General features: G+C 47.5%; 1 protein-coding gene across 2 annotated transcripts in view; it reads left to right on the top strand.

Annotated features, from left to right (window-relative positions):
- The first annotated feature begins 700 nt into the window (after window positions 1-700).
- The window catches only part of LOXHD1 (lipoxygenase homology PLAT domains 1), a 100,586-nt gene continuing 74,197 nt past the window's right edge, over window positions 701-27,089 (top strand). For both annotated transcript variants that reach the window (XM_070421626.1, XM_070421625.1), the window contains exons 1-6: window positions 701-830; window positions 3,248-3,362; window positions 9,618-9,698; window positions 10,175-10,359; window positions 21,600-21,698; window positions 26,611-26,759. In XM_070421626.1, coding sequence (XP_070277727.1) covers window positions 701-830; window positions 3,248-3,362; window positions 9,618-9,698; window positions 10,175-10,359; window positions 21,600-21,698; window positions 26,611-26,759 — 759 coding nt within the window. The remainder of the gene's footprint in view (window positions 831-3,247; window positions 3,363-9,617; window positions 9,699-10,174; window positions 10,360-21,599; window positions 21,699-26,610; window positions 26,760-27,089) is intronic.

Here is a 27,089-nt window from a genome sequence, read left to right as displayed (position 1 = left end):
GGTCACTTCCAGAGGCATCAGTCTTGAGGTGGAAGCAGAGAGAAAGACAAGAAGAAGCCAGTGAGAACCTCGCCTGCTCCGTAAGATGATCAGAGGTCATGAATAATGGAGAGACATGGATACCTCTGAGTCCTGGCAGCTTGGCTGATCTGGGGCCCTGCCCTCCTCAGGAAGGTCTCAGGCCTGAGGACGTCATTCATGGCCTTTGAGACCTGGGAGGCCAGGGGGATCTCCACGGGGGGAGGCCACCACCTGCCTTTGGGGGGCGGGATTCTGGAAGAGTCCCTGGGCCCCCTTGCTGGGAGGCCAGGTGGGAAGCTGATGCTAAGGGTTTGATTTCACCTGATTCTCCATGAAGGGGAGAGTGGGGGCTGATGGGAGGGGCTGGGAGGAAGGAGGATGGCCTGCTTTCAGTCCCCATGAATAAATGATGAGGCCCAAGGAGAAACCCCAGGGCAGGAGCAAGAGGAGGTGGCCAGCCAGAGGGTGGCAGAGAGAGGGGCCAGGGATAGGAAGGGCTCAGAGGCGAAAGAAGTGAGGGGAACGGGAGCAGCACGGTGGGCACAGGGTACACCAGTGTGGGCTCTGGCCCCACCAGACGTGGGCACAGGAGCATAGAGAGAGAGGGTTGAGGGTCCAAGGAGGTGCAGGGAGGTGGGTACAGTGAGCCAGCAAGTGCCAGGAAAGGGCAGCTGGCAAAATGATGCCCCAGAAGAAAAAGAGGAGGAAGAAAGACATTGACTTCATTGCGCTGTACGAGGAGGAGCTGCTGAACTATGACTCGGAGGACAACGAGGACGAGCTGGAGCATGAGTACTACAAGGCCCGAGGTGAGGGTGCAGGCCAAGGGTGGGCGGGCAGCGCGGTGCCTGGGAGCTCAGGCCGGTGCTTTGAGGGAGGAATGGGAGATGCACCTGTGCTGCAACCCTTGGCGTAGATGGAGCAGGTGTTACATGAGGCCCCCACTGCTCGAGAGGCAAGGTGACCTGCCCTTGGTCACGGCCTTAGTGGCACAGAATGCACTGGAGCCACAGCGCCCAACTCTTCAGGTTGTACACATCCCCAGAGCCACGTTCCAGCCCAGTCTCCACGGTGTGGGCTGCTTCAGACAGGGCCTGATCTGACCAGGCTGTGAAGGGATGTGGTGGGGAGGAGGCCTGACCTCTCGTCCCATGCCCAGTGGGGACTGGGGATTCTGCCACTGTGGCCTCGGGAGATGGGGTCTCTGGCTTTTCCGGAGAGAGGCTATGGTCCGGGTGGAGAAGGCAGTTCTCCGGGCCCAGGGCCTTATCCTTTTAGTCTCCTGGGGGGCATGGGAACCGCTTTGAAATGCTGCACCTTCTTGCCAGGTAAACCAGAGAAGGCACCTCAGTGTATCGCCCGACTGAGACAGGGCCTATGAAGGGAAGAGAATGACTCAGCAGAATCTGAGACCCAAAGGGACCCAAGAGGCCATCCTGCATAAGCCTCCAGCCCCGGGCTTCTCCTCTCCTACAACCAGACAGGGGTTGCCCAGAGACATGTTGGGATACAATCTCCCAAGGCAGCCTCCTTGGAAAGTGGTGAATGAGCTGATGCAGTGATGATGAGGAGGTGCTTGCTGCTGCTGATGACAACAATGGAGATGATGATGGTGGTGATGATTGTGATGATGATTAAGTCCAACTCCTTATGGAATGCACTTCTTTCATCCAACTGTGGAAGAGTGTCTGCAAGATAAGGGCCCAGAAATGGAAATGCCAAGTCAAGGAAAATGACCATTGAAAACTTTATTTTGATTTAATCCTTAACATAACCTTTTTAAGGGAGAAATTATCCCTACTTTAGAGATGAGGAAGTTGAGGCTAAGAAATTTGGTTGAAACCACATAGCCAGTAATAGAATTGGGATTTAAATACTGGTCCACTTAGTTTCATAGTTCATATCCATTTCATTGATTGAGTTCATATCTCATTCATCCACCCAGGCAATTACTTATTGGGCATCTCCCACTTACCAGGCCGTGTGCTAAGAGCAACTGACTCTGACAGTTCTTTGTGTGGATGAAGGGACTTTAAGAGTTTTCCACAATATATTTGTCTTCCACAAGATAGTTCTTCAGCTATCTACATTTTTAATGTTTTGGTTAAAATTTTTAAGGTTGAGAAATAATATATATTTCAGCACAAAACTCACAAAGGTGCAACGTGACACATTTTTACATCTGTGCATGCTTGTGTAACCAACATTCAGAACAGGACACAGAGCACAGCCAACCTCCAGAAAGCTCCTTCACTCTCCTTCCCAGCGGTAACAGCTTTCCTGATTCTATCACCACAGATTAGTGTTTTCTGTTCTTGAACTTCATATAAACGGGATCGTGCAGTATACTGTTTTGGTGTCTAGCTTCTCTTTCACTCAATATTATATCTGAGAGATTCATCCATGTTGTGACATGTTATGTAGTTTGTGTTTTTTTGTTGTTGTTGTGTACTATCACATTTGATAAATGCATCACCATTGATTTAACCTTTCTACTGTTGATGGATTCTTGGGTTATTTCCGGTTTTTATCTATTATGAGCAAAGTTGCTACAGATCTTGTACATGTCTTTTGATGGACACATGCACTCATTTCTCTTAGAATTATAGTTGGAAGTAGAACTAGTGGGTCATAAGGTGGACATGGTGTTTAGTTACCAGGGCTTGTAACAATTTACACTCTTACTGGTAATGTCTGAGGGTGCAATGGCTCCACATTCTTGCCAATACTGAGCATTGTCAGCCTTTTTCATTGTAGCCATTCTGGTACAGAGTAGTATCCTGAGGTTAATGACAATGCCCAGGAGGTCATGGGAGGTGAGGGCTGTGCAGAGGGCAAAGAGGAAGGTAAGAGCTAGATATAGGCCCTGAAGATCGTGTCTAGGAGGACATCCATGTGCTGGGCTGGAAAGAGCACAGGCTGGGCATCTGGAGGCCTTGGACCGGACTCTGGTACTGACGCTGTATAGTGTGTGACCTGGACTTGCCCCCGGCCTTTCCTGTCGGATGAGTGTGCAGCATTAAGCGGGAGGTTTTGGTCTCACAGTAGGACTTGCTGTGGGTCTGACTGTGGCTCAGGAGATTGCAGGTGGTAGCAGGAGTTCACAGAGTCCTTTGTGGCTGGGCATCCCCTGCAGGGCTGGCAGGATCGATGGCTTCTCCAAGCCCACATGAGACTCATGGTGTTTTTCTGAGCCTGCCATCTGTCTTCTCCTTTCCTCCTCCAGTGTATGAGGTGGTCACAGCCACGGGGGATGTTCGTGGTGCAGGGACAGACGCCAATGTCTTCATCACCATTTTCGGAGAGAATGGGCTCTCTCCCAAGCTCCATCTCACCAGCAAGTGAGTACCAACTCAACCTGGGTCCTGGGCCGGTTGGAACCCAGGGGAGAAGACGTGTGTCCACAGGCCTAGTAAGGGGTAGGGGCCTCTGCTAACCACAGCCAGGTCTCTCCCAGCGATTTCCTGTCAACCTTCCTCAGTTCCTCTCCTGATTTTTATGTGCAGAATATGCCCATTTTGAATCTCAGAATGCCCATGAATCCATACGAGCTGTTCCTTGATGTGGGAGGATAACACTTGGGGTCAAGTAGCCTGGGTCTAGGTCCAGCTTTACCACTTAGTTGCCATGTAACTTTGGCCAAATCTCTTGCATCCGAGGACTTGGCTTCCTCATACAACATCTGGAATTAATAATCCCCTTTTTACAAAACTCATAGGACCTTTGGGAAGAGGAGACAAGATCATGCATATGAGAGAGCCATGAGCTTCAATGCTATGCACCCAGGGACCCACAGCGTATTAAACCTGCCTGCATTACTCGTGTGTGTGTTTGTGCAGATGTGCTTATGTGTGTGTATGTGTGTGTGCGCACTCACACCAGTGTCTCCCATTTTATTGTAACCCATTGAGAGCAGGGGCTGCTCTCTCTTCTCTTCAATCCTTTCCCCCACCACACACATGCGTATACAGATATACGCAGTAACACTTAGCAGAATCACTGAATTCCAGAGATGTCTAGGGGCCTTGCGGATGGTCTGGGCAGCTGGCATTCAATCTGTGCTGAATGGCACAGGGGACTGATCATCTGGTCCTGAGCCCACCCCATTCTTCCTTCCGCCGGAGTAGCTCAACTTATGGTTGTTTTACTGAGAATCTGAGTCAGATTCTATTTGTTCCAAGAGCTCCATAGCCAAGAGGAATTTTAAAACCACCAAATCTAACTCAACCATTCATGGGGAAACTAAGGCCTAGAGAGGAGCAGGGAGCAGCACTAAGTCATGTCGACATTTTCCCTGAGCACATGGCCTGGTGGCCCTGGCAGGAATGCGGGAGGCCTCCTGGGCTCCAGGTTTGACCTCTGGGGTTAATGGCTTGGCACCCCCAGGGGCGGCAGGGGAAGCTGTGGAGGGGTTGGGTCCACAATCCAGGACATCCCCGCGTTCTGGGCTTAGCAGACTGATGAGGCCCCGTGTCACATGCTTGCCCTGAATGTGGGCTGTGGTGTGAAGGTGCAGTGTCGAGGCTGGCATAACATCCTACTTTGTTTCTGCAGAACAGGGTACCCGCCTCCTTGCACTGCTTACACTGCAGAGTGACTCGCTTGTGGAGCCTTTCCCTCCAGTGTCGTGGGCACGGTAAAGAGAAGACATGAAATGCCCATCCTCTTTGCCATGCGACCTCCCAGAGGCCACTCCTCTAGGGAGAAGCGACTAGACCTTGGGGATTTGACCACCTTGGTTTTAGAGTTCCCACCCTGTCTTTTTTAAACGGAAAGAACCATTTTCTTTCTTTCTGGTGGCTCCTCACTGTCTTTCCTGCTTTCGTGCATCCAGCATCCTCAGACTCTCCCCCCTCACCTTTTTCATTTGTCAAAATACCCTCTCGGGAATGGCCCCCAGGTCACCTTCCATAACCCAGTGTGAAGCTTTGTCCCTGGGCATCTGAGTGGGGAAGGGCAGCCCGCATCCTGGGAAAGGGGTCTAGAGCAGGAATGAGCCGGCAGGGCCAGGAGTCTCCAGGCTCTGCTGACACCTCATGGAGGCACCAGCCTCTCCCACTCGCCCCACAATAGGAATCAACAACCCACCCCACCCCCAGTCACCCCGCAGTCTGCTGACAGGGTCCCTCTGTGTCTGCATCGCGCTCCAGGGAGGGAAGCAGGAGCACAGGTCTGGCCAGGACTCCAGTCTGGCTGGTCCCGAGGGCTCTGCTGGGCCCATGGGGAGCGGAGGCTTCAGGGCTGTGGACATGTTTTACACTATCAGCTGTGTGCCCTGGAGCGGCAGGAGGTGATGTGTAGAGAGATGCCAGGTGGAGCGGGAGGATGAGGAGAGGTCTGCTTTGTGCCTCCCATGTCTATCCCAGTTCTTTGCCAATAGTCAGAGCTCAGTGAATGATGTGGGATCAGCAGGGCTAGAGCGGGACTTTGCAGGGGAGGATACGCCCTCTGGGCCTCACATGGCGGAAAGGACTCAGATAAGAGAGGAATGGAGAGAAGGTACTTTAGAAGGGGGAATACCTTGCAAAGGTATAGTGGCTTCAGGGGCACTGCAGGCCTGTGGGAGCTGGGAGGGAACCTACTGGCTACGTGAGGGCAGAGAGGAGGCAGGTCAGAAAGGCAGGGAGGACCAGACTGCAAAGGTCTTGCTTGAAAGCTGATCAGTGAAGGTTCAACTTACTCTGTGTCCAAGACAGATTAATCTGACCCCGGTGAGCAGGTACATGGGGAAGGAGGAGACGGGAGGCTGGCCGCTGCAGGACCCGAGACAGTCTACCGAGAGAATTGTATAGACACAATCCTCACCAGGGCCCTTTCCATTCGGGTCCGGGAGGGAGCACGGCTTTCCGGGGAATTCTAGGTCCAGGTCCCCGTGTAACCCAGCTGCAGAGGTCGCGGGGTCACCGTGCTCCGTGAGGCATAGCTGCAGTTAGCTCAGCCCACCCTCACCCCGACCCGTCCCTGTGGCCTGCTCAGAATGCCCACCGGCCCCCAAATCTCTCATCTCACTATCTGTGCTGTTCCCTCCTCACTGTGCAGTGCCATCCCAAAACAAAGCTGCGTGTCAGCTGGAACAGGGCTCTCTCTCTCTCTCTCTCTCACACACACTCTACAGGCAATTTGCAGTGTACCAGATTTCAGATTTCAGTGATAGCTGGGGGCACCAGAGAGAGTTCACACCGCAGCGAGGTAAATATCTTAAAACGGAATAGCAGGCCCCTTAGACTTGAAAGTAAGCCACCACCTTTCCTGGGATTCCTCCCTGACCCCTTTCTCCACAGCTCCAGCCACGTGTCTCACTCTGTCTTTCTCTGTCGCTTCTCCCATGTCCTTCTCTCTCTCCCCTCAGTTTCTGCTCTCTCTGTGCTTTTTGTCCGAGGCCCCAAGATTTTTCCCCTTCCAACTCCCAAATGGCTTATCAGGATTTTTCCCCCTCAACATAAAATAATTCCTATTGCAAGAAGAACTTCGGTGCCTGTTGGTGGCAAAGGCTGTGACATGTTCATTTCGATTCCCCCATAAGCTGACCTTCACCCCGACCCCCACACTGGTTAAGTGCCAACAACCATGGCCTGGGGGTTCCCTTCACCATCACCCAGGACCACCCCAACACTGGGTCACGTGTTCAGAGTATGGCAAAAGGATGGGATCTCATGTATCTTCTGGAACACAGTTCTCCTGTTGAGAATTCACCCTTTGAGAGTGTCCGAGAATACCTGGCATTTCAGCCCGCTGGCCCTGCCTGGTTGGCAGCTAAAATGCCTTGTGGGCCTGTAAAGGCTCCCCTGGGTGGGGGCCCTGGGAAGGGGTGTGTGTTCTGCATTAGCCTTCATTTTCAGATCGACCAGGAGCCACAGAGAAGCCGCAGTCTCCAGCAGAAGGCACGACGAAGTGTTTCCTGTTTCCTTTGACCAGGGAACCCTGTCCTTTGCTGTTTCCATCCCACCCCAGTCGGTTTTCTGAAACCCACAGGCACTAGCATTTTGACTCACCAGAAGTGCGGATCCTGGAATCTGACCCCCAGTGGGTTGAGATTGGGCCTTATTAGGGATTATCCAGGCCCCTTCCTGAGAGAAGGGAGTCTGTGTGGCCCTGCCGGAATCCTTTCCTCCCCCTCCTCGAAGGAGAGAGAGTCAGCGATGCAGAAGGCCTTCCTCTTGTTTGCCAAGATGATGTTGGTCTCCATCTCATAGACACCGCAGACCATTGCTTTGTTTCCATGGTCCCCTGGACGGCTGCAGCGTGGTCCCGAGAGGCCCATCCTCGATCTCTCTGCCCTGGTCTCCCTTCTTCCATCTTGTTTTCTAAAATTTGTTTGCCGAGTGATTAGAAAGCACCATGGCCAAGCATTTAACACGCTGGGATGTGAACCCACACTCCCCAGGGTCAGTGTACGGGGCCTTTCTGAAGGCGCGGAGCCCCCCTTATGGAGTGCAGCTGTGAGAGCCCCTCTTCCGGAACGCTTGTTGGAGGTACCCCAGAAAGCCGGCTGCTTTCCTTCCAAACCCACACCTCCTCTTTCCCTTTCCAAGTCAGCCTCCTCTTCCTCTAAACATTGGCCTTGGCCGTTTCCCAAATCCACGCACCCTGAGTGCAGGAAGCCAGCACCCCTCATGCTCATTCCGAAGACTTCGCCACAGGCAGCTGCGGGCCAGGGAGAGGGGGCTGCTGGGACTGGGGCTGTGCTTTCCTCATCACTGCAAACCCAAGACATGCTCCCTTCAGAAAACTAAAAAATATATACAGGCCAGGATACATAATAAGCAAATAACCAACACTTCATCATAGTCTTTCCATCTAGACATGTTTCTGTAGGAATCTCCCAGTCTTCATTGTTTTTAAATGAAATCGGTGTCCTGTGTATTGTTGTTCTGTTTGTACATTGGATTTTAACCTGCCTCCCTTTTTAAAACCTCTACCATAAACTTGTCTCTGTTTCATGAAATCTTCTTTTATAACAGAATTTTCAGTGGCTGCATAATATTCCATCCTATTGCTCCCCAGGATGACTGTTTTGTAGGGTATTTATTTGAGGTAAAGACTTGTCTATTTATTCTAAAAATCCCCTTTTTTCGGGGGGGGGGGTATCTCATATGTAGAAACAGAAAATGCCTCTTATTCGTTCCTTTGTTTCTATTCACATTATTCTGATGCACAGGGTTGATGTTCATGTGTTTTCCAAGTCATTTAACCACCACTTTGACTCTGAAACAAAGCACAGGTGCGCTGTTATTTACCCTTGGATGTGAGAACCTGACAGGGACATTCAGCGGGCCTGGGAGTGGGACCTTGCTCTCCAGTGAAACCGAGAAGGGTTGGCCACTCTCGTCCCCTCCCCTCTGTGCCCAGAGGCACCTCTGGGGCCTCTTTCCCCTGACAGTTCGCCTCAGTGTCTACAGTCACCTGGTTTCATGAGCTCTGCACTGCTTTAGGGGGGCCGTGGGACTGGGTCTCATGCTGTGCACACCACCAGAAGGAGACTTCACCCAGGGCAGAGTGCTTGCCAAAGCGGGTCTATTTTCAGAGTTACAGCTTCTGAGTCTGTAGAACCTTAAAAGCCTTTTGTTACTGAGAGAGCTGGAGCCTTGTTGCCTTGGGGAGAAGACCCTTGACATCTCTCTTCATTTGGAAACATATTGATGGCAATAAACAGGCATATGTGTCTGGGCCTTTCTTTTCCCACGGGCTGTGCGATGCAAGATCCCTGGCTAGGAGCTCCGAGGGAGGTCTACAGCTCTCAGCCCCACAGAGGCATCACCGTGGGGCAGGAAGAGCTGCGAGCAGGCTGGGCTGGAACGGCAGGGGTCCTGGCCCACACAGAAGACAGAGCAGGTATCCACGTGCAATTCAGGCTTTCGTTCCTGGAGGACTCCATGGTGCGGCTGCTCCAGCCCTCCAGTGTCTAAGCTGATGGGATCTAGGATGCTCCCGGGCTGGACTCGCCTAGCACCTCACTGTGGAACATCTCAGGTGTACCTGCTTCTGCTGGCACCAACTGCAGGATGCCAGATATGCCTTTTCTCACCGCCCTGCTTCCCTGGTTGCTGATTTGGGTTGTGTTTCCTTTCTTGTTGGAATGGCAGGACCATGGCCTCACACCCAAGGTCTGCATCCACTTGGGGCTGCCATTGCCACTCTCCCCAGCAAGAGCAAGGCAAGAAAGGAGAGGCCAGGAGGCCTGCAGACCTGAGAGTACCACGGCATCCATCATGCCTTCCTTCCTCCCCCACTGTCCCAACCCAGAGCAACCGGAGGGCGTTGGATCATGGCTTTGGAGAGCCAGGTTCTGGTCCCAACTCTGCAATCAACTAGCAGTTTACTTGAGTGTAACATGGGGCTAATATTGCCCGCTGTGCTTGCCTTAGTGGTACATGACAAGTATCCTGAGAACCTGGGTGTGAAAGCAAGGAATGAATACTCACCGGCCTTGCCCCGGCCTCTTCAAATCACATCAGAAAGGAATCTCAGAATGGGCTCGGTTGCTTGTAGCACATCCAGGAGTGGGACGGTGGAGGAGGAAGGGGCTGCCAGCCCTCGGCTTTCCTCCCGGGCCTGTGAGCCACGCCTGACCTAAGCTATGTGCATGTTCATTGCAGGAGCAAATCTGCCTTCGGGAAAGCCAACACCGATGTCTTCCGGGTGAGAACCAACAATGTGGGCCTCATCTACAAAATCAGGTGAGAGTTTGGCCCCCAGCCAGGCTGGCATGAGATGGAGGCAGGTAGATTAGGAACTCACCTCACTATTGACACTTTCTGGGTGTTATTACTCACCTGGTGTCATTTGAGGGGAGACCAAAGGCCTGATTCTTTTCCTTCTACCCCAAGTCACAGTTTTCTAAACTTTCCCATTAGAGGTTCAATTCTCTGGGTTAAGACAAGTTAAGGCAGTTTTTCACAAACTTGGGAAATGTGCTCTGAGAGACACTAGCACAGTAGTTAGAGGCAGACCGAGGCAGTCTAGACTTATGAACATCATTAATAAGCATCTTGCAAGTTATCCCCACTTGGTAGATGAGGAAACTGGGGTTCCAGAGGTAAAGTACCAACAACAATGATTGAGCCTTTCCTTGGAGTAAACAACTGGGAGTCCAGCGTGAAACGGGAGTCATCTCTGTGCTGCCATGACAGTGTGGGTGTGTGCTTCTGCCCAGGATTGAGCATGACAACACAGGCTTGCACCCCAGCTGGTACCTAGACCGTGTGATTCTGACCGACACGAAGCGGCCTCACCTCCGTTACTACTTCAACTGCAACAGCTGGCTGAGCAAGGTGGAAGGTGACCGCCAGTGGTGCCGTGACCTGTTGGCTAGCTTCAACCCCATGGACATACCCACAGGTCAGTGCCAGGCTGGTTCGCCCACTGTCCCTCCCTGCTAGGGCTGGGCTCACCCAGGCCTCTGTCATGCATCTGGGCAGTCCCATCTCACCTTGCCACCCTCCAGGGTCTTCCTGTTGTCTATGGCCTGGGTGAAGCCCCACCTCTTCCTTGTGGCCTTCCCAAGAGCAAGCTTGTATGGGAAGTGGGGAAATGTCAGAGGACCTAGAGACATGATAGAGGGGTGGACGGGAGCAGCCCTGAACACATCCTGTGTTTCAACAACTCCTGTTAACGGGTATCTATGTTAACTGAGTTCAAGGTCAGCATTCCCTGCTTTCCTATTCCATTACCTCCCTTCTGATGTCAAGGAAGGCACGTTACAGTCAGGGCATGGTGGATGGGAATCAGAACTGGCTGCCTCCAGCGTTCCATCATGCTGCCCCCGGCTCCTGATTTTCATGAGTGAAACAGCTTATTTCAAGTGCATGTCTGGCCAGAGGCCTTAAATTCAGTCATATTAGCTCAACAGGACTCAGGAACAAAGCATGTAAAAACACACACTGTAGTCCATATCCCATTTTATCTCATCTTTGTTCTTTAAAGCTCTGACCTCCTCACCTCACCCTATTATTGAACATACTTTTCCAAAAAGGACTAGCACATGTGGGTACATTCATCATAATATCCTGGTCACATAGAGTCATGGGCCACCGGAGGGAAAGGCACGTGGCAGCCAGAAGTGACACTCCCGTGGTCACAACAGAAGACTGACACACCCCGTAGATTCTGCCTTCCAGCATCTACTCTTGGTCTTCAAGTTCCACTCTCTCTTGCAACCCAGCTGGGAAGAAACAAACATATCCTCTGTCCCAATGGGCTTCAGCTCTCAGTTTCTCTGTCTACCTCTGATCTCCCATCTCCCAGCTGACCTTGAACACTTGACTTGTTCCCCTGATCCCTATCATAACAACTTGCAAATTTATTCTCTTTTTTAAAAAAGATATGTTATTGATCTTTTATTATAAAAAACAAATTTGATCATGACAGAAGAATTAGAAAATAGAGGCACCCTTGTTGAAAGTCATTTGACCATACATACATGAGGGTTTGTTTCTGGGCTCTCCATTTTGTTCCATTGGTCTAACTGTCTGCCCTTATGCCAGTCCCATGCTGTTTGATTATTGTAGCTTTATAGGAAGTTTCAAAATTAAGATGTGTGAGACCTTCAACTTTGGTCTTCTTTTTAAAGATTGTTTTGTCTTCAGGGTTCCTTGATGTCTTGCTTCTTTTAATACATCCTAAATTTTCATTAACTCTTTGTAACAGTGGCAATATACCATATTGACTTTGCAATCAAAGGGCTCTTATTTACCCAGAAGAAAAGAGGAATATGGTGCCTGCACCCCAAGTCCTAAGTTCTTGCCAAAGACTTCAGGCTGCTGGAGAAAAAATCCTGGATTCTCCTGACTTATCCCCAATGAGTCAGCAGGAGTGGGTGTCCCAGTCTTGGCTGGCTGGCTTCCTCCCCACATTTCAATGGACTGGTACAGGCATCACACTTCCTGACTAAGAATCTCAGACATGTGTGCACACTCACAGGGAGTTAGCAGCCATCCCTGTGCTTGTCTCCCTCTTAGTGTGGGCATCAGGGGTCCTGGCACTTCATGGGGCCTGGGGAAGGTGGTAGGCACTTTTTCAGCATAACCACATTAGCATAACCACATTGGTTATCCCTGGGAACACAGTCTTGGCTATCAAATTGCTCCAGAAGTTTAGTGAAATTTCCTTCCTGCCATTGCCTCTTGGCATTCCCTCCATTACCATGAATACCTGACTTTGTTCTGAGGATTTCTTCCACCCTGTATGGAATGGTTCACCTTTTGACAACCCAGAACCCAGAAAAGGAGAGTAGCTACATTGGCATTTACACACGGATGGCAACCCCTGTCCAGAGACTAAACACAGTCTTCAGGCCTTGAACTGACCCATCATCACTAGCAGCTGCCGTCGGTGATGCCTCCCTGAGCTGCTCTTAGGGGTTGGGTCTGGGGTGAGGACATGGTTCTTGCCCTCCAGGTGCTCACAGTCCAGTGGAGGGCACAGATGGCCTTACTACCAGGCACCCATAAAGAGGGTAGAGGGCATCATGGTTCAGAGCTCCAAATTGCAAGTCATAGAGTCTTAGGTTCAAATCCCAACAATGCCATTTACTAGCTACATGTCCTTTAGACAAAATACTTCTGTAGTCTGTGTCCCATGTGTGTACATTTTGCAATTACTATCTAATTTAAAATCCAGAGCACCGCTAGGAGGTAAGGTTGATTACTATCTCCACTTTTCAGGGTTAGGGTTAGGGATTAGGGTTAGATTAGGGATTAGCATTAGGGTTAGGATTAGGGATAGGGTTAGATTTAGGGTTAGGGTAGAGTTAGGATTAGGCTAGGGTTAGGGTTAGGCTTAGGGTAGGATTAGGGTTACGGTTAGAGTTTAGGTTAGGGTTAGAGTAGGGTTAGGGTTAGGGTTAAGGTTAGGGTTGGTTTAGCGTTATCGATTAGGGTTAGGGTTAGGGTTACGATTAGGTGTAGGGTTAAGATTAGGATTGGGTGTAGGGTTAGGGTAGGTTTAGAGTTAGGGTTAGGGTTAAGGTAGAGTTAGGGTTAGGGTTAGGGTTAGGGTAGCATTAGGGTTAGGTTTAGCGTTAGGTTAGGGTTAGGGTTAGGTTAGGGTTAGGTTTAGGGGCTGTCACGTGGTAGGAAAGTGTGGGTTAGACCTATTTTGGAAGACTCTGTGTGGACTTCTTAGTGCCGATATGATATCATTCCCTGCCTCTGGCCAAGTAATTGTCCCCATCCCAGTGCCACCCTCCAACTCTCTCACCTTGAATAGCATTGAGATGATCACGTGGCTTACTCATGAGCCCACACCACATTGCTCAGGGAAGCTCTGGGCAATGAGACAGGCCTCTGAAATGGAGAGCTAAGTTCCAGCTGGCCTGGGGCTGTTCACACCCCGGGGGTGTTAATGTCCAGGCACAACAGCTCGTCAGTGTTTCAGAGCCAGGCTCTGCCAACAGCAGAGTGGGCCCTTGCTCTCCTAAGGGCCCACTTTGTGGTGGGTCCCATTCCCTCCCCTGCCAGCTGGGACCTGCTCACTAGGCCTCCTTAGGAATAAGTTTTTTTTCTAAGAAGTATTTGTCCTTGGTGGATTAATAATAAATATGACTGCAGCCTGTTTTATGCCATGCTCCAAAAGAGACTGAGGGGCTAGTTGTCGGAGGAAAGAGAACTATACCAGACGGTATAGCTAGTCTGGGGCTGTAAGCTGCCCGGAGTCTGGGGATTGGGATTGTATTTGTCCAACCCGATCACTGTTTCCACGCATGGTTATTTCATCAGGTAACTGGGTTATAATTTCACTGCAGCCCACACTGTGCTATACAGTGATTATCACACAACTCCAGATGTGCTCCCGGTCTTAGCAAGACCATGTTGGGCAAGTGCCTAGGGTGCATTTGAAGAAAGGACGGGACAAGACAGGGGTTGTGATTAATGTGTTAAGGGCCTGTGCAAATTGCGCTACCTGCAGTGAATTGCGGCCCTGCCAGAGGACTGCATGGTGCAAAAGCAATGGCAAATTGAAAGCATTCTGAGTGATTGATGCAAACAACTTCCATCATGAGGGTCCTGCCAAATAAGCCAACAGGCCCGACTTGCTCCCAGCTTCTACTGGATAATACCAGGGAGTAATTAAACCATTAATTAAAACATATAACTCTCTGGGTCACAAAGCACATGAGTCTCTACACCCCGAGTTCTAGTTCTGGGCTTCCCACCCAATAGCGATGAGACCTGGGGCAGATCTCAGTTCCTCTCCAGCCGTAGTTTCTTCCTCTATAGAGTTGGGCATTCTGGTTGGCCTCTTGTGTCTTTTCAGGATTAGTAGAGTGTTTACCTTCACAACCAAATGACAAAGATGGGCCCAGGACTAGCCCTCCTCCACAGGGCGAGAGGAGATTGGCTTTTGGTGACCTCCCTTATGCTATGGATATGCTGCCCCCCCTTTACTTTCTATTCTTCTACATAGTGCATACCTCCCACCTATGAGCTCAGTCTCTGGACTCTTATTCTCTGTGGTCAAATCCTGAATCTGCCACTCCACCAGTGGTGCAAGCATGCCTTAAGCTCTTTGCCTCCATTTTCTCATCTGTAAAATGAGGATAACATGAATTTCCACTCATAAAGTGGTTGAGCTGATTAACACAAAGGACTTAGTGCACGGTGGGCACAGAGTAAGTGCTCAGTAAATATCATGGTGGCTGTTGCTCTTGTTGCTATTCTGATGTTTCCTTGTCTTCTTCTCCTGCTCTTAGGCTTGCTCTGACTCTGAGATGCACAGACTCAGGATTCTGTCCTCTCAGAATCAGAAAGGACTTTGGAACCACTCAGTGCCAGGACCCGCCTCTAGAATCTGGCAGGCTTGTCTAGACAACTGGGAATGGACGCATGACCTTGATTGCCGTTGAAGCCTATGGGAAGCACCTTTCTTCCCAATCCTCTTCCCTTCCTTGATATGTACCCTTAATAAAACTCATGTTCTCCAGGGCCTTCTGAGCTTTGGTTGCTGTAGGTGCTGTTAGGAGTAACTGTTTCTTAGAACCCTACGAGGTGGTCCTGGGCCCGTGGACTCACAGTGATGAGGACTTCAGGGTGGGAAGAGCTGGGCCAGCCGCGCATCACTCTCCTCCTCTGAACTTCACAGCAGCTTCCCGCCCACCCCATCTGCTCCCACGTAGCAATGCAGAAAATCATCTCCGGAAAGAGTGGGAAGAAGAAAACTGCTTTGAATGAGGCCCCAGGGAAGAGTATCAGATAATTTCAGGACCAAAAGGGATTTTATCCATGTCATAGAGGAGAAAACACAAGTCCCATTGAGTTAAGTGACCTGCTCTTGGTCACCCTGGCTCAAGATACCAGGTCATGCTCCTCCAATGTCATGCAGTGATTCAGTGGGTGTTTATTGGGAATCTTTTATGCACCAGACCCTGTGCTCAGGGTAAATGTGCAGTAGCCTAGATTATGAAGGGGAGAAAGGTAGGCCAACAAGTAATCACAGTGCAAAGGTATAGAATGTTCTAAGTGAGCGATGGCCAATGAAAGCTGATAGAAACATAGAGGAAGGGGGAATCAGGAGGGCTTTATACAGGAGGTGATGCCCAAGCTAAGACTTTACGGTTGAAAAGGAGTTTGCTAGGCTTTCAAAGAGAATGAGAGCACCTGGGGAACTAAGGGCTCTGATGGCACAGTATCTCATTCACACAGCTGAGAATAGGCCCTCCAACTCACAGCTCACTGTGCCTCAGGCTCTGGGGATCTCACAGTCCATGCTCTCTTTTAACCCAGCAGCAGGGACCTTTGGGGGATGCATGAAATTGTATATTTGCCCTATATTTGGTTATTTTGATTTTCAAATGGGTGTTTATAATAACTTTTGCTTTTCTATTTGTGGAAACAGCACTTTCTCAGTGCTGCTTTTGTATGCATGACATTCTGGACTTATGATACCAACATTGCCTTGGTCCTGATACAGCTGTTGGTATCTATTCTAGCTACCTATGGTCTCCTACTTGACCTCTCCCCTGAGCTCTGAGTGTTAGCCAGAGTGAGCCCAGTGAGAGCCACAGAAGGGGTTCCCATCTGCTTGGGGCACTGCAGGCTTGGAAAGTAGGTTCGAGCTAGACCCAGACCACACCAGGGAGGGGTGAAATGACAACTAAGAGAGCACCTTCCTTTTTATTTATTTTTTATTTTTCATTTTTTATTGCTTAAAGCATTACAAAGGGTATTACATATGTGTCCTTTTTTTTCCCCACCCTTGACAATACCCCGGCTTCCCCTACCCCCCAGTGTCTTATGTCCATTGGTTATGCTCATATGCATGCATACAAGTCCTTCGGTTGAAAGAGAGCACCTTCTTGTCCAGTCCCTTGAGTCCAAATCTGGGCTTCACCCTTTCTAACCATGGGGACTTGGTTAACTTTCTTAACCTTCTGCTTTCATTGCCTCATCAGTAAATGGTGACATTAGCAGCATTTGGGTCTGTCATGCTGAGGATTAAATGAGATAGTAGGTGTGACTGGCCCATAGTAGGTCCTCAGCAACCATCAGAGGCTCTTATTATTATTTTGATAAGTGGGTGTGTGTGCAAGGGCAGCCAGGCTGAGAAAGCAGAAATGTTCCAGTCCTATTTGAAGAATGGGCTGAATCTGGCTGAGAGATTGGGCCTCTGACCTGAGGGAAGAGAGGAAACCTTTGGGGGCAGCATGGAGGAAGGGCTGTTGGTCAGTGGCTGTGCCCCAGCTCCTGGCATGTAGCATTGCTGCTCATCCGTGGGTCCGCTGACCACGTCCTCTCCATACCCGGGTTGACCTGGGTAGTCTCCCCACTGAATTTCTCTCCTTCCGCCTAGCGCCTATGATATCTCACTTCTTTACATCTGGCTCTCAGTGAGCCGAAGTGAGGGGTGTCAGGGTGTGAGCCATTGCAGATTTGAGGGGGTGTAAAATAAAGTCCAGTCATCCTCCTTCCGACCCACTCCCCACCCCTCACCTGCCCAAAGAAACAAGGCCAGGGTCTAATCACACGGGGCCTGAGAACGGGTGAAAGGCAAGGGGAAAAAACTCCGTGAGTCAGTTCACCACCAGTTCATTCATGATTCTCTGCTTCCTAAAAAAGCCCTGGCCACGTGAGCTTCTTTCTCTGAGGCGCAAATGCTGGTGGGTGTGGGATGGTCCCTTCCTGGGCAGGCGGGATGGAGGCTTCGTTACAGAGCATTTGCTTGGCTTCTGTTGTCATGAACATGATGAGCAGCTTGGCTGGCTCAGTGTGCACACGGTACCAGGATGGGGGCTTCCAGCCCCCGTGACTGTGCCTCCCCCGCGCCCACAGTGGTTCTATGGAGATGGATCTTGTCACTGCCGTGTGCCAACTGTTCCAGACAGTGCAGGGGAGGCCGTGGGGGCGGCTGGCGCACCAGACGCAGGAGGCAGCTCGGGCCTGCCGTTGCCTGCCTTTTCTGGAAGTCATGTAGGCAGCTTCCGGCCGGCCTGCAGGAGACAGATTTCCCGTTTGATGGGAGCAGCCTGGGCCTCTGCCATGGGGCCAGCAGAGGAAAGAAAGAAAGAGGGCGATGCTGGGCATGTGTCGTCCCCCCCACTCCCACTGGGCAACAAGGACAGACCACCCTCTGCTGCGGCCTGAGGCAAGCAACCTGTCTTTAGGCTGCAACTAACTCTGCCAGCTCAGCCCAGCTCTGATTTTTGGAAGGCACCATGTGATTAACTGAATCCCCGGTCTATAGTCCTTACTGTATCCTTTTCAGATCAATGCTCAACTTAGCTTGGCCTCTCGGAGCTCACATTGGCTTTAGTGGAAGAAGGCTACTGCCTGGAAGGTGGGGTTGCCGGTTGGGTTGTGCTGGCTGAGCGCTGCCCCAGTGTGTCTCTGTGAGAACACAGTTGTAGATTTTTGCATTTCTTATGACAATTATCCAACAGATGGCAGCAGTGTGTCTTGAGGAAGGGATCCTTTTTTCTCATCTGCACAGAGGCACTGTGTGGGCTACTGCTGGTCCTGCTGACAGGCCAGAGAAAACTCAGTGCTGGGAGTTTCCTGACAGATGATGTGCCAGATGTGTAAACCATGGGCCAACCTTGGCTCGATCACTCCATCGAGCTCCATCACTAGGCCCTCCTCCTCCCAAGCTCGCTCAGGGTGATGAATGCCTTGCTAGCTCCTCCTCCAACTTGATCTCTCCCTTCTTCCCAGCTCTGCTCCTTGCTTGCTCTCAGTTAGGCAATGAGTTGAAGGCACAATGCCTAACATTGCAGAACTGGTGTTTCCATCTGTCCCCACCTTCAGGAAAGTCCAACCCGTGCCGGCTTCTCACTGGACTCAAGGAACTTCAGGCTCAGCTCAGGCACACAGCATCGTGGAGGCAGGGACAGCTGGCCCCGCCTGCCCACACTAGGCTCTGGACATGCTCCTTCTCACCTCCTCCACCTCTGAGAAAGGGCAATAGTTCTCCATCCTTTGGAGCCTTGAGCTGCTTAGCTCGTGGTTAGGATGTGCCGTGATTATCCTGCAACCAGCAGCTGACCAGGCCAGCACCAGGCAGCTCTGCTCCCGCTCCAGGCCCCAGAGTGCTGAGTTGCCCACAGTCCTCCACCTAGAAACACACAGACCGATGCTGAGAGCACAGGAGAGCTCAGGGCAGGGACTGACAACAATGGCCTGTGGGCCAAGCACCGCCTGCCACCTGTCCGTGTGGACCTCGAGCTAAGAAAGGTTTTTACATTTTTAAGAGGTTGAAAAAAAATCAACACAAGAACAATATTTCTGCCAGAACCGGTTTGGCTCAGTGGATAGAGCATCAGCCTGTGGACTGAAGGGTCCCAGGTTCGATTCCGGTCAAGGGCATGTACCTTGGTTGCGGGCACATCCCCAGTGGGGGCATGCGGGAGGCAGCTGATCAATGTTTCTCTCTCATCAATGTTTCTGGCTCTCTATCCCTCTCCCTTTCTCTCTGTAAAAAATCAATAAAATATATTTTAAAAAAAGAATATTTCACGACACAGGAAAGTTATATGAAACTTAAATGTCTGTGTCCGTAAGGTTTTATTGGGACACAGCCACGCCCGTGTGCCTTTACGTAGATTGTGCATGGCTGCCTTAGTGATACAGTGGTAGAATTGAGTAGTTGAGGCAGAGACCACATGGCTTGTACAGCCTACAGTATTGACAACTTGGCACTTTACAGGAAAAGTTTGCCGGCCCCTGGCAGAGAGCACAAGAGGCCAGGAATGTCCCAGAAAGAGCCCTGGATGTGGAGACCAGAGACCTGGCCTTGATCCCCTCTTGCATCATTTAGCTGTTGTGTGACCTCGGGCATGCCACCTTGCCCTCTGAGATTCAGTTTTCTCATCTGTAAATGAGAATATCAACAGGACGTGCCCCTCCTGTGTCAGGTGGCTATTGTGGGGATCAGATGACTTCAAGGACATGCTAGTGCCCTGCGAGCTGCAAGGCCTGTGTGAATGTTCAGTATGATTTGCCCCAGAAGGGGGGTCAGCCCTGCCCATTCTCTTTCAACCTTTGTTTCTTATCATCTTTCTCCTTTCTGGCCTCAGGGCAGGGCAGAGATTTTCATAAGCCCTTCACCTCTCCCTGTGTTATTACCAGTTCCTGTTACCAGGAGGGCAGCCAGTTTTCATAGGTGGGCATTTTACCCTCTCACTGATCATCAGATTAAGGGGTGGACTCAACCTATCAAAATCCACTTGCAACTGGATTGTGCTCAGTAAGATGCTGGTCACAGGAAACCATGGGGCTCTCACAGGACCCTTGGGGAGCAGGGTTTGATGCACTGTGCTGACAGTTTGCCAACGGAGAGAAGGGAGCCCTATTTTATTCAGCTTGCTCTTTCATCGATATATGCACTTAATTACAATTTAGGGTTGGCACAGGGCCCTAGGCCTTTTTTGGGAAAATGGCAAATCAAATAGTCAGATAGTCTGGGGTTCTGCTTGAAGAGGAAATGTAAAAAAAAAAAAAGGAGGAAGAGCAGTAATCTCATCAGCCTCATTGTCACGCTATGGGACCCTTTAAAGAGCAGCTATGAGGTGTGGCATCCCCCTTCCCCTAGTGTGATTGAAGGTCATCTGACATACAGGATCCTGCTCTGTACTCAGCCAACTGCATGGGGCCCTAGGACCCCATTTTGCCATAGAAAGTTCTCAGAGGTTTGAAGGCTGTCCGCCCGTGTGCCTGACTTGACTTCCTCCTGCACTGCGTTCCCCTGGCTTCCCGATCCCTGGGCACAGCCTCAGCCAGAAAGTCCTGGAAGCTCCTTCCCACCCCAGTGCTGTCTGTTCTCTGGATCCCTGACCCTTGGCTGCCTCCTTGTTGCCTCACTTTGGCCCTGACACTCTGCTTGTGGGCACTGGCCCAGCACAGGGATGCTGTGTGTTCCCAAAACCCTGCGTGGGCTCCTGCTTCCCAGGCCTCATCTGGCATGGCCTTGGGTAGCTCCCCCATCTTCTGAGATGCTTCCTTCATCTCCTGGCTTCCCTGCACAGTCTGCAGGACTCCCTTTCCTGGCCAAACGATGTGGAATTGCAGAGTGAAAAGGACCCTTAGTGTTCTCACATTCTCTCACCTCTGGCGAGTTCTCCACAGCGTCTCCGACAGATGGCTGTCCACCCGTGTGCTTGGCACCTGATAACTGCCTATGTGTCTTAAGGGATGAGAAACTCACTTCCCAAGGGCATCCCATTGCTTGTTGGATAGGCTTGGCCACTAGAAACGTTGCTTTTTTGAGCTAAAATATCCTTCTTTATAATTCAACCCGCTAATTTGAATTCCACCTTCTGGAATGATTCAGAATGTCTGCTACTCCTTCCACAAATGCTCTCCAGCCCCCCAACCCCCCATCCTTTCTCCTGCTTCCCTGTGCTCAGTGCCCTCTGGAGTCCTGGTGCCCCTTCTGACTGACTGCTGTTCAGCAGTGGCCTTCGGGGACACCCCTGGGGCTAAGGCCAAGGCAGAGACATTTGAGTGTTCAAGGAATGGAGCAAAGATGGAAGAAGCAGATACAGGTCTTTAAATGAGGTAATTTCTAAGTGTGCATTTGCTGGCTACTATTGGTGCCTCTAGTCTTTGCATTGGGTTTAGCCTTGACAATTTTCATTTACAGAATCCATTTTCCCCAGTGAATTTTTACACTGTGATGAAGCATGGAGAACATATTGGAGAAGGCAGAGCAGATGCAAGGGGCCCAGTAAAAGGCATTTCAATATCCAGGAGAAATGTGCTGGGGTACCTTGGATTTGGGCTGATTCATGCATCCCAAGGCAACATGTTAGTAGATAAAAACTGAAGTCCACTCTACCTCTGATTTATGCTATGCAATCAATTTAAAAATGACCATTTGACTATTTTCCAGCTTTACTGAGCTATAATTGGCATATAACATTGTATAAGGTTAAGGTGTACAATGTGTTGATCTGATATGCTTATGTATTAGCAAGGAATGTTTGGAACCAGTGTCAGGCAACTTGGTTGTTGCTCAGTTACTGACAGTGATCATGACAATTCATGCCTTGATAGAGGGAAGGGTGGATGGTGTGGTAGTTACTTTGGGGCCTCTGTTCTTCCCTCCTCAGGATCCTAATGTACTAAGGCTTTCTCTGACCCCTTTCTCAGGTAACAGGTATGAAATTAAGGTGTACACTGGTGATGTCATTGGTGCAGGAACAGATGCGGATGTCTTCATCAATATCTTTGGAGAATATGGAGACACAGGTAATGGGTTTGAAATTCTTTCTTTCACAAACCATGCCCAGAAACTGCTTCTTAGGTGGGCTGTTTCCTCCCCTCCTCGCAGCCCCAGGTTCTCTAGGCTCCTCTGTTGAGGTTCTCTCTTCTTATGATGTGGTTTGTCATGGGCTCCTCTGGGCAATAAGGTGTTCATCTTGTAAAATTTATGTGTGTAATGTGTTTTCAGGGTAAGGTATGCTTAGGTTTTGGCTTGATTTAAAATTGTCCTGCACCCTAGAACAGATCCAAGCTCCAATAACCATGGAACTCATTCTCACTTACCCTCTTTGTCTCCCTAAGCTGCATGTCCATCTTGAGTTATATTCTGGGATGTGGCCTGGCCTGATTCAATGTAGTGGTTTGGGGCAGACCAGAATGGGACCAGGGATAGAATTAGATTTGGCCTCATAGATGGAGCAGGAACTGAGGACACAGACACAGCTACAGGTGTTAGGAGGAAATTCAGGCCAGCGGAACTGAGGCAGATGGTTCTCTCCTGCTTCTGCCAATTTAATGGAAAAACATAGGAGACAGTACAGCTACCGAGACATTAATTTTGGACACAATATATTGAAAAACTCAAAATGCATTGCTGAGCTTATAAGAATAAAAAAAGTCTCCAGGTGCCGGAAATGAAGAGGGAACGCAAAACCAAAATATTAGCTACGAATTGATGCTGTGGCTCTTGAAAAGAGGGAGCTTTCACATTCAGCAATCTACAGGGTGGATTTTATACCATTTGAGGTCATAAAATGAGCTCTTGGCCCTTCATGAGGCAAGATATGCAAAATTAGAACCACACATAAAGTCAGGAGTCTTGAAGGTTCACAGGAACATTTTCAGTGAAAAAATAGAACAGGAAAACATTTGCTCATCAGTATAGTAAACTTATCTCTGCAAGAGCTCCAGATTAAAAAGACAATTGCTGAGAAATTGTTACCTTACGCTTGTACCACATGTGGGCTTGAGGTTTGATTTTACACTACAAGTGTGCTTTGGGGACTTCCTCTCCCCAAATACAGAAAATTGGTTCCATGCTAGTAATACCCTTGGGTACTTAGCAGAAGAATTGGGGGACTTCCTTTCCCACAAATACGGAAAATTGGTTCCGTGCTAGTAATACCCTTGGGTGCTTAGCAGAAGAATTGCGATTCCTATAGATGAAGTACTGAAGATGCATTCAGTTTCCAAAACCACAAAACACTTATGGACACAATTCAACATGGCTAAGCACCAATAGATACAACAAACAATGAAATTAACACACTCACACACACCCTCCGCTGCCCCCCTGCTGAATTTCAGATAATAGAGTAACCTGAAAAAGACTATAATTTAAGTATTTTAAACTATCAACATGAAATATGCAATTGAAGAAAATAACAGGTACCGTGAAAAATACAGCAAACAAAAATACAGGAAATGGCCCTGGACAGGTAGCTCAGTTGGTTAGTGGGTTGACTCAATATGCCAAGGTTGTAGGTTTGATCCTTGGTCAGGACACATACAAGAATGAACAAATGAACACATAAATAGGAGGAACAACATTTCAAGGTTTTTCTCTTTCTAATATCAATAATTAAAATTAAAAAAAGAAATACAGGAAATAAAAATATAGTGAATAAATATAAATGCTTAATAAATGGCTTAATTCACACAATTGGAAACTATTGAATAGATAATTTGTAAACTATAAGATAAATATGAGCAAAATATTGAGATGTAGCAGAGAGAAAAGGGGTTGGAAAATATAAAAGAGAAGTCATGAGGCATGAAGGAGAGAATAAGTCCTGATAGATGTTAAGCAGGAGTTCCAGAAACAGAGAATATATAACAGGTGAGAGGAAATATTTGAAGAGATAATGGTTGAAACTTCAAAATTGAGCAAAGATATGAATCTTCAAGTTAAAGTAAGAAAATGAGTCATTAAACAGGAAAATAAAAACATCCACATTTAGATACATTGTGGTGAAGCCGGAGGCAAAGAGAAAGAACTTAAAAGTAACCAGATTTGGCAGGTTACCTTCTATAAAAAATTTAAATTTATAGCAAATTCCTATCATCAACCTATAGAGGGCATAAGTTCATTGAATAATATCTTCAGTATTCTGAACAAGAATATATATCAACCTAGAGTTCTGTACCCAGCTAGGTTATAATTCCAGCATAAGGGCATAATTAAGGAATTTCCATGCAAACAAAGAGAAATGGGCTTTACCACTCATAGACCTATGCTTAAACAACCCCTAAAGAATATGCTCAAAGAAAAAGGAAATTGTACCCCAAAGAAACAAAAGTGAGCCAAAAAAATGATAATTATGTGACAATCTAAGCAAGCATTGATATACAAAGTGATAACAATAATGACTATATCAGGATATGAGAAAATGTGGACCCAAAACACTAAAAAACAATAATCTTTGAGAAGGAAAGTAGATAATGATTGTTAAAACATAATAAAGTTCTTGGTCCCAGTGCATTCTCTTATCCTAGGAGAGTAAAGATATTAAATTTAGACTTTGATGTCAAGTATGCATATTAAAATTATAAAATTAATCACCAGAAATAGAAATGTATAATTTCTAAACCAATTGAGGAAGTAAAAAGAATAAAATCAATCCATCCAATAGAATGCAGGAAAGGGGAAAAGAGAAATAAAGAAAAGGCATAGTTAAAAGCAAACAGTAAGATAAATATATAAATAATCACAATAAGTAGAAATAAATGAAACTCACCAGTTAAAGGATATATGTTCTCATATTAAATGAAAATAAATAAACTCAGCTTAAATGATACAGAAGGGCTGAGAATAAATAAGATGGAATAAAGTATTCCAGGAACATATCAGCAATAGGAAAGAAGCTGGTATAGCTATATTAGTATCCATCAAATTAATCTTTAAGGGAAAATGCTTTGTTAAATATAGAAGTATATTAGGCAATAACAAAAAAAACCAAAAATAAACCTGGAAGATATGATAATTCTGAACTTGTATAAACTTAGCAACTTATTCCAAAAATATGTGAAGTAAAAATTAACAAAATTCTTGGAGAAACTTGGTAAATAATCATAGTGGAAGATTTTAACACAATACTCAATAATAGATAAGTTAAATGGATAAAAATTTAGTATGGCTGCACAAGATTTTAACTACACAGTTAATAAGCTTGATTTTATGAAAGTATGTAGATTCCTGCATCCAACTGGTAGAGAACACACATTTTTTCAAGCACATAATGATAATATACTAACCCACAAAGCACGTCTTAACAAACTCAAATAAGTCAATATCATTGAGACAACATTCTTTGATTATAAGTCAATAAAATTAGGAGAAACTCCAACCTTTCACTCCATTTAGAAACAAACTTTAATTTTCATAAAAAATAATCATCATTTACAAAATTTAGGAGAATTTACAAGTCATTTGAATCAATGAGAGAGGAAGTTTAATAAAGGTTCTGGATACCAGATTAATATACAAAAATTAATAAAAACAATAATCAAACATTTAATTTAAAACATGTGACTTCTGATAGTAATTATAAGGTATTTAAGAATAACTCTAACAAAAGAGTTTTCTGGAAATATATAAAATTTTATTTAAGGATATACAAGAATACCTAAACAAATGGAGGAATATATTATGCTCATGGATGAGAAAAAACTTAAATTTATTAAGAAGTCAAATTTTCTCATATTATTCTATAAATGCAGGGAAATTTTAATCACACTTGCAAAGGGCTATCCTATGGCTTAAGCTGCTAATAAAATTCATGTTCATAAAGAACTATGTATTGCCAAGACAATTTTGAATATTGAAAAGTATATTAACAATATTTACAATATGGGGATATTTACCCTGCCAGATATTAAGACATTGCAGGTCTTTAGAAACTGGAACAGTGTGATATGGGTAGAGGATAAACAACAAAAAAAAAACAAATGGAACAGAATAAAGAGTCCAGAAACACACATAGAGGCAGCATTATAAATCAGTGGGAAAAGGATGAAATAGTCAGTTACTGGTGTGTGAACAATTGTCTCACCATATGAGAAAAGATAAAATTAGATTTTTTTACCTTTCACCATATACAAAAATAACTTCCAGATGGGCTAAAGACTTACACGTGAAACAACAACTCTGAAAATTTTAGAAGCAACTTTAAGAGAGTGTCTTTTTTAAAATCTCAATTCAGAATGAAGTTTCTTCAACTATTCACTAAAAGCAAAAATAATAAAGGAAAGTATTGATAAATTCCATTCAAACAAAAGAAGTTTGCATGACAAAGGAAAGACAATAAAATATATGAATAAAAAATTACAGAAGAGCAAGATCTAAATTATATATACCAATTTCTCAAATATATATATATATATATATATATATATATATATATTTCACACACATATATATGTTCAAGTTACCTTTGTTGACTTTTAAAAAAACTTAACTTTATTTCATTTAAAAAAATATTTTTATTGATTTCAGGGAGGAAGGAAGAGGGAGAGAGATAGAAACATCAGTGGTGAGAGAGAATCATTGATTGGCTGCCTCCTGCAAGGCCCTTACTGGGGATCAAGCCTGTAACCCAGGCATGTGCCCTGCCTGGGAATAAAGTCAAACCAAACCATGACCTCTTGGTTCAGAGATGGACCTTAACCACTGAGCAACACCCACCAGGCTTAACTTTATTTTTATAGCAGTTTTAGGTTCATAGCAAAATTGAGTGGAAGTACAGAAAATGCCCACATACCACCTGTCACCCGCTACAAAACCTCCTCCCCTCGTTGACCTTGGAGACCATCCTTCAGTGGGTAGACCATTAGGTATTGGAGTTGGTTCCCTCTCCTGCTCTGGTCTTTGCTATAATTTTCTTGCATGTCGTGTGCACAGGGGAACGGAGGCTGGAGAGTGAAAAGAACAACTTTGAAAAGGGAGCTGAAGACAAGTTCACACTGGATGCCCCTGATCTGGGGCAGCTGATGAAGATCACTGTTGGCCACAACAACAAGGGGGCGTCTGCAGGTTGGTTCCTGTCCAAGGTGGGTTCAGCACCTGTCTCTGGTCCTTGTACCCTGGGAGGAGGATTCTGGCTCTTCAGGGAGTTACACGTCAGCCCTAACTTTCCTCTCACGGTCTATCTGCCTCTACCCTTCTGCCTGAGCCCGCAGGCCAACCATGCTGCCCTCCTCATACCTCCAAGACTTTGCCCATGTTATCACTTTCCTAGAGAGCCCGGTTTACCCTTCAGGGCTCTGCCAGGAAGCTTCCCCTAACTCTGGCCCACCAGAATCTCTCCCTCTCATGAATGTTTATAACCCTGCCTACTCCAAGCGTTCATTTGACCCTAATCTTATGACTTATTTGGGGCT

Source organism: Myotis yumanensis, unplaced genomic scaffold, assembly GCF_028538775.1.
Source record: "Myotis yumanensis isolate MYYU_CA2020_CCGP unplaced genomic scaffold, mMyoYum1.0.hap1 SCAF_7, whole genome shotgun sequence".
NCBI lineage: Eukaryota > Metazoa > Chordata > Mammalia > Chiroptera > Vespertilionidae > Myotis > Myotis yumanensis.
The sequence above is the reverse complement of the archived record's forward strand: the minus strand, read 5'-3'. Positions and strand labels throughout refer to the sequence as shown.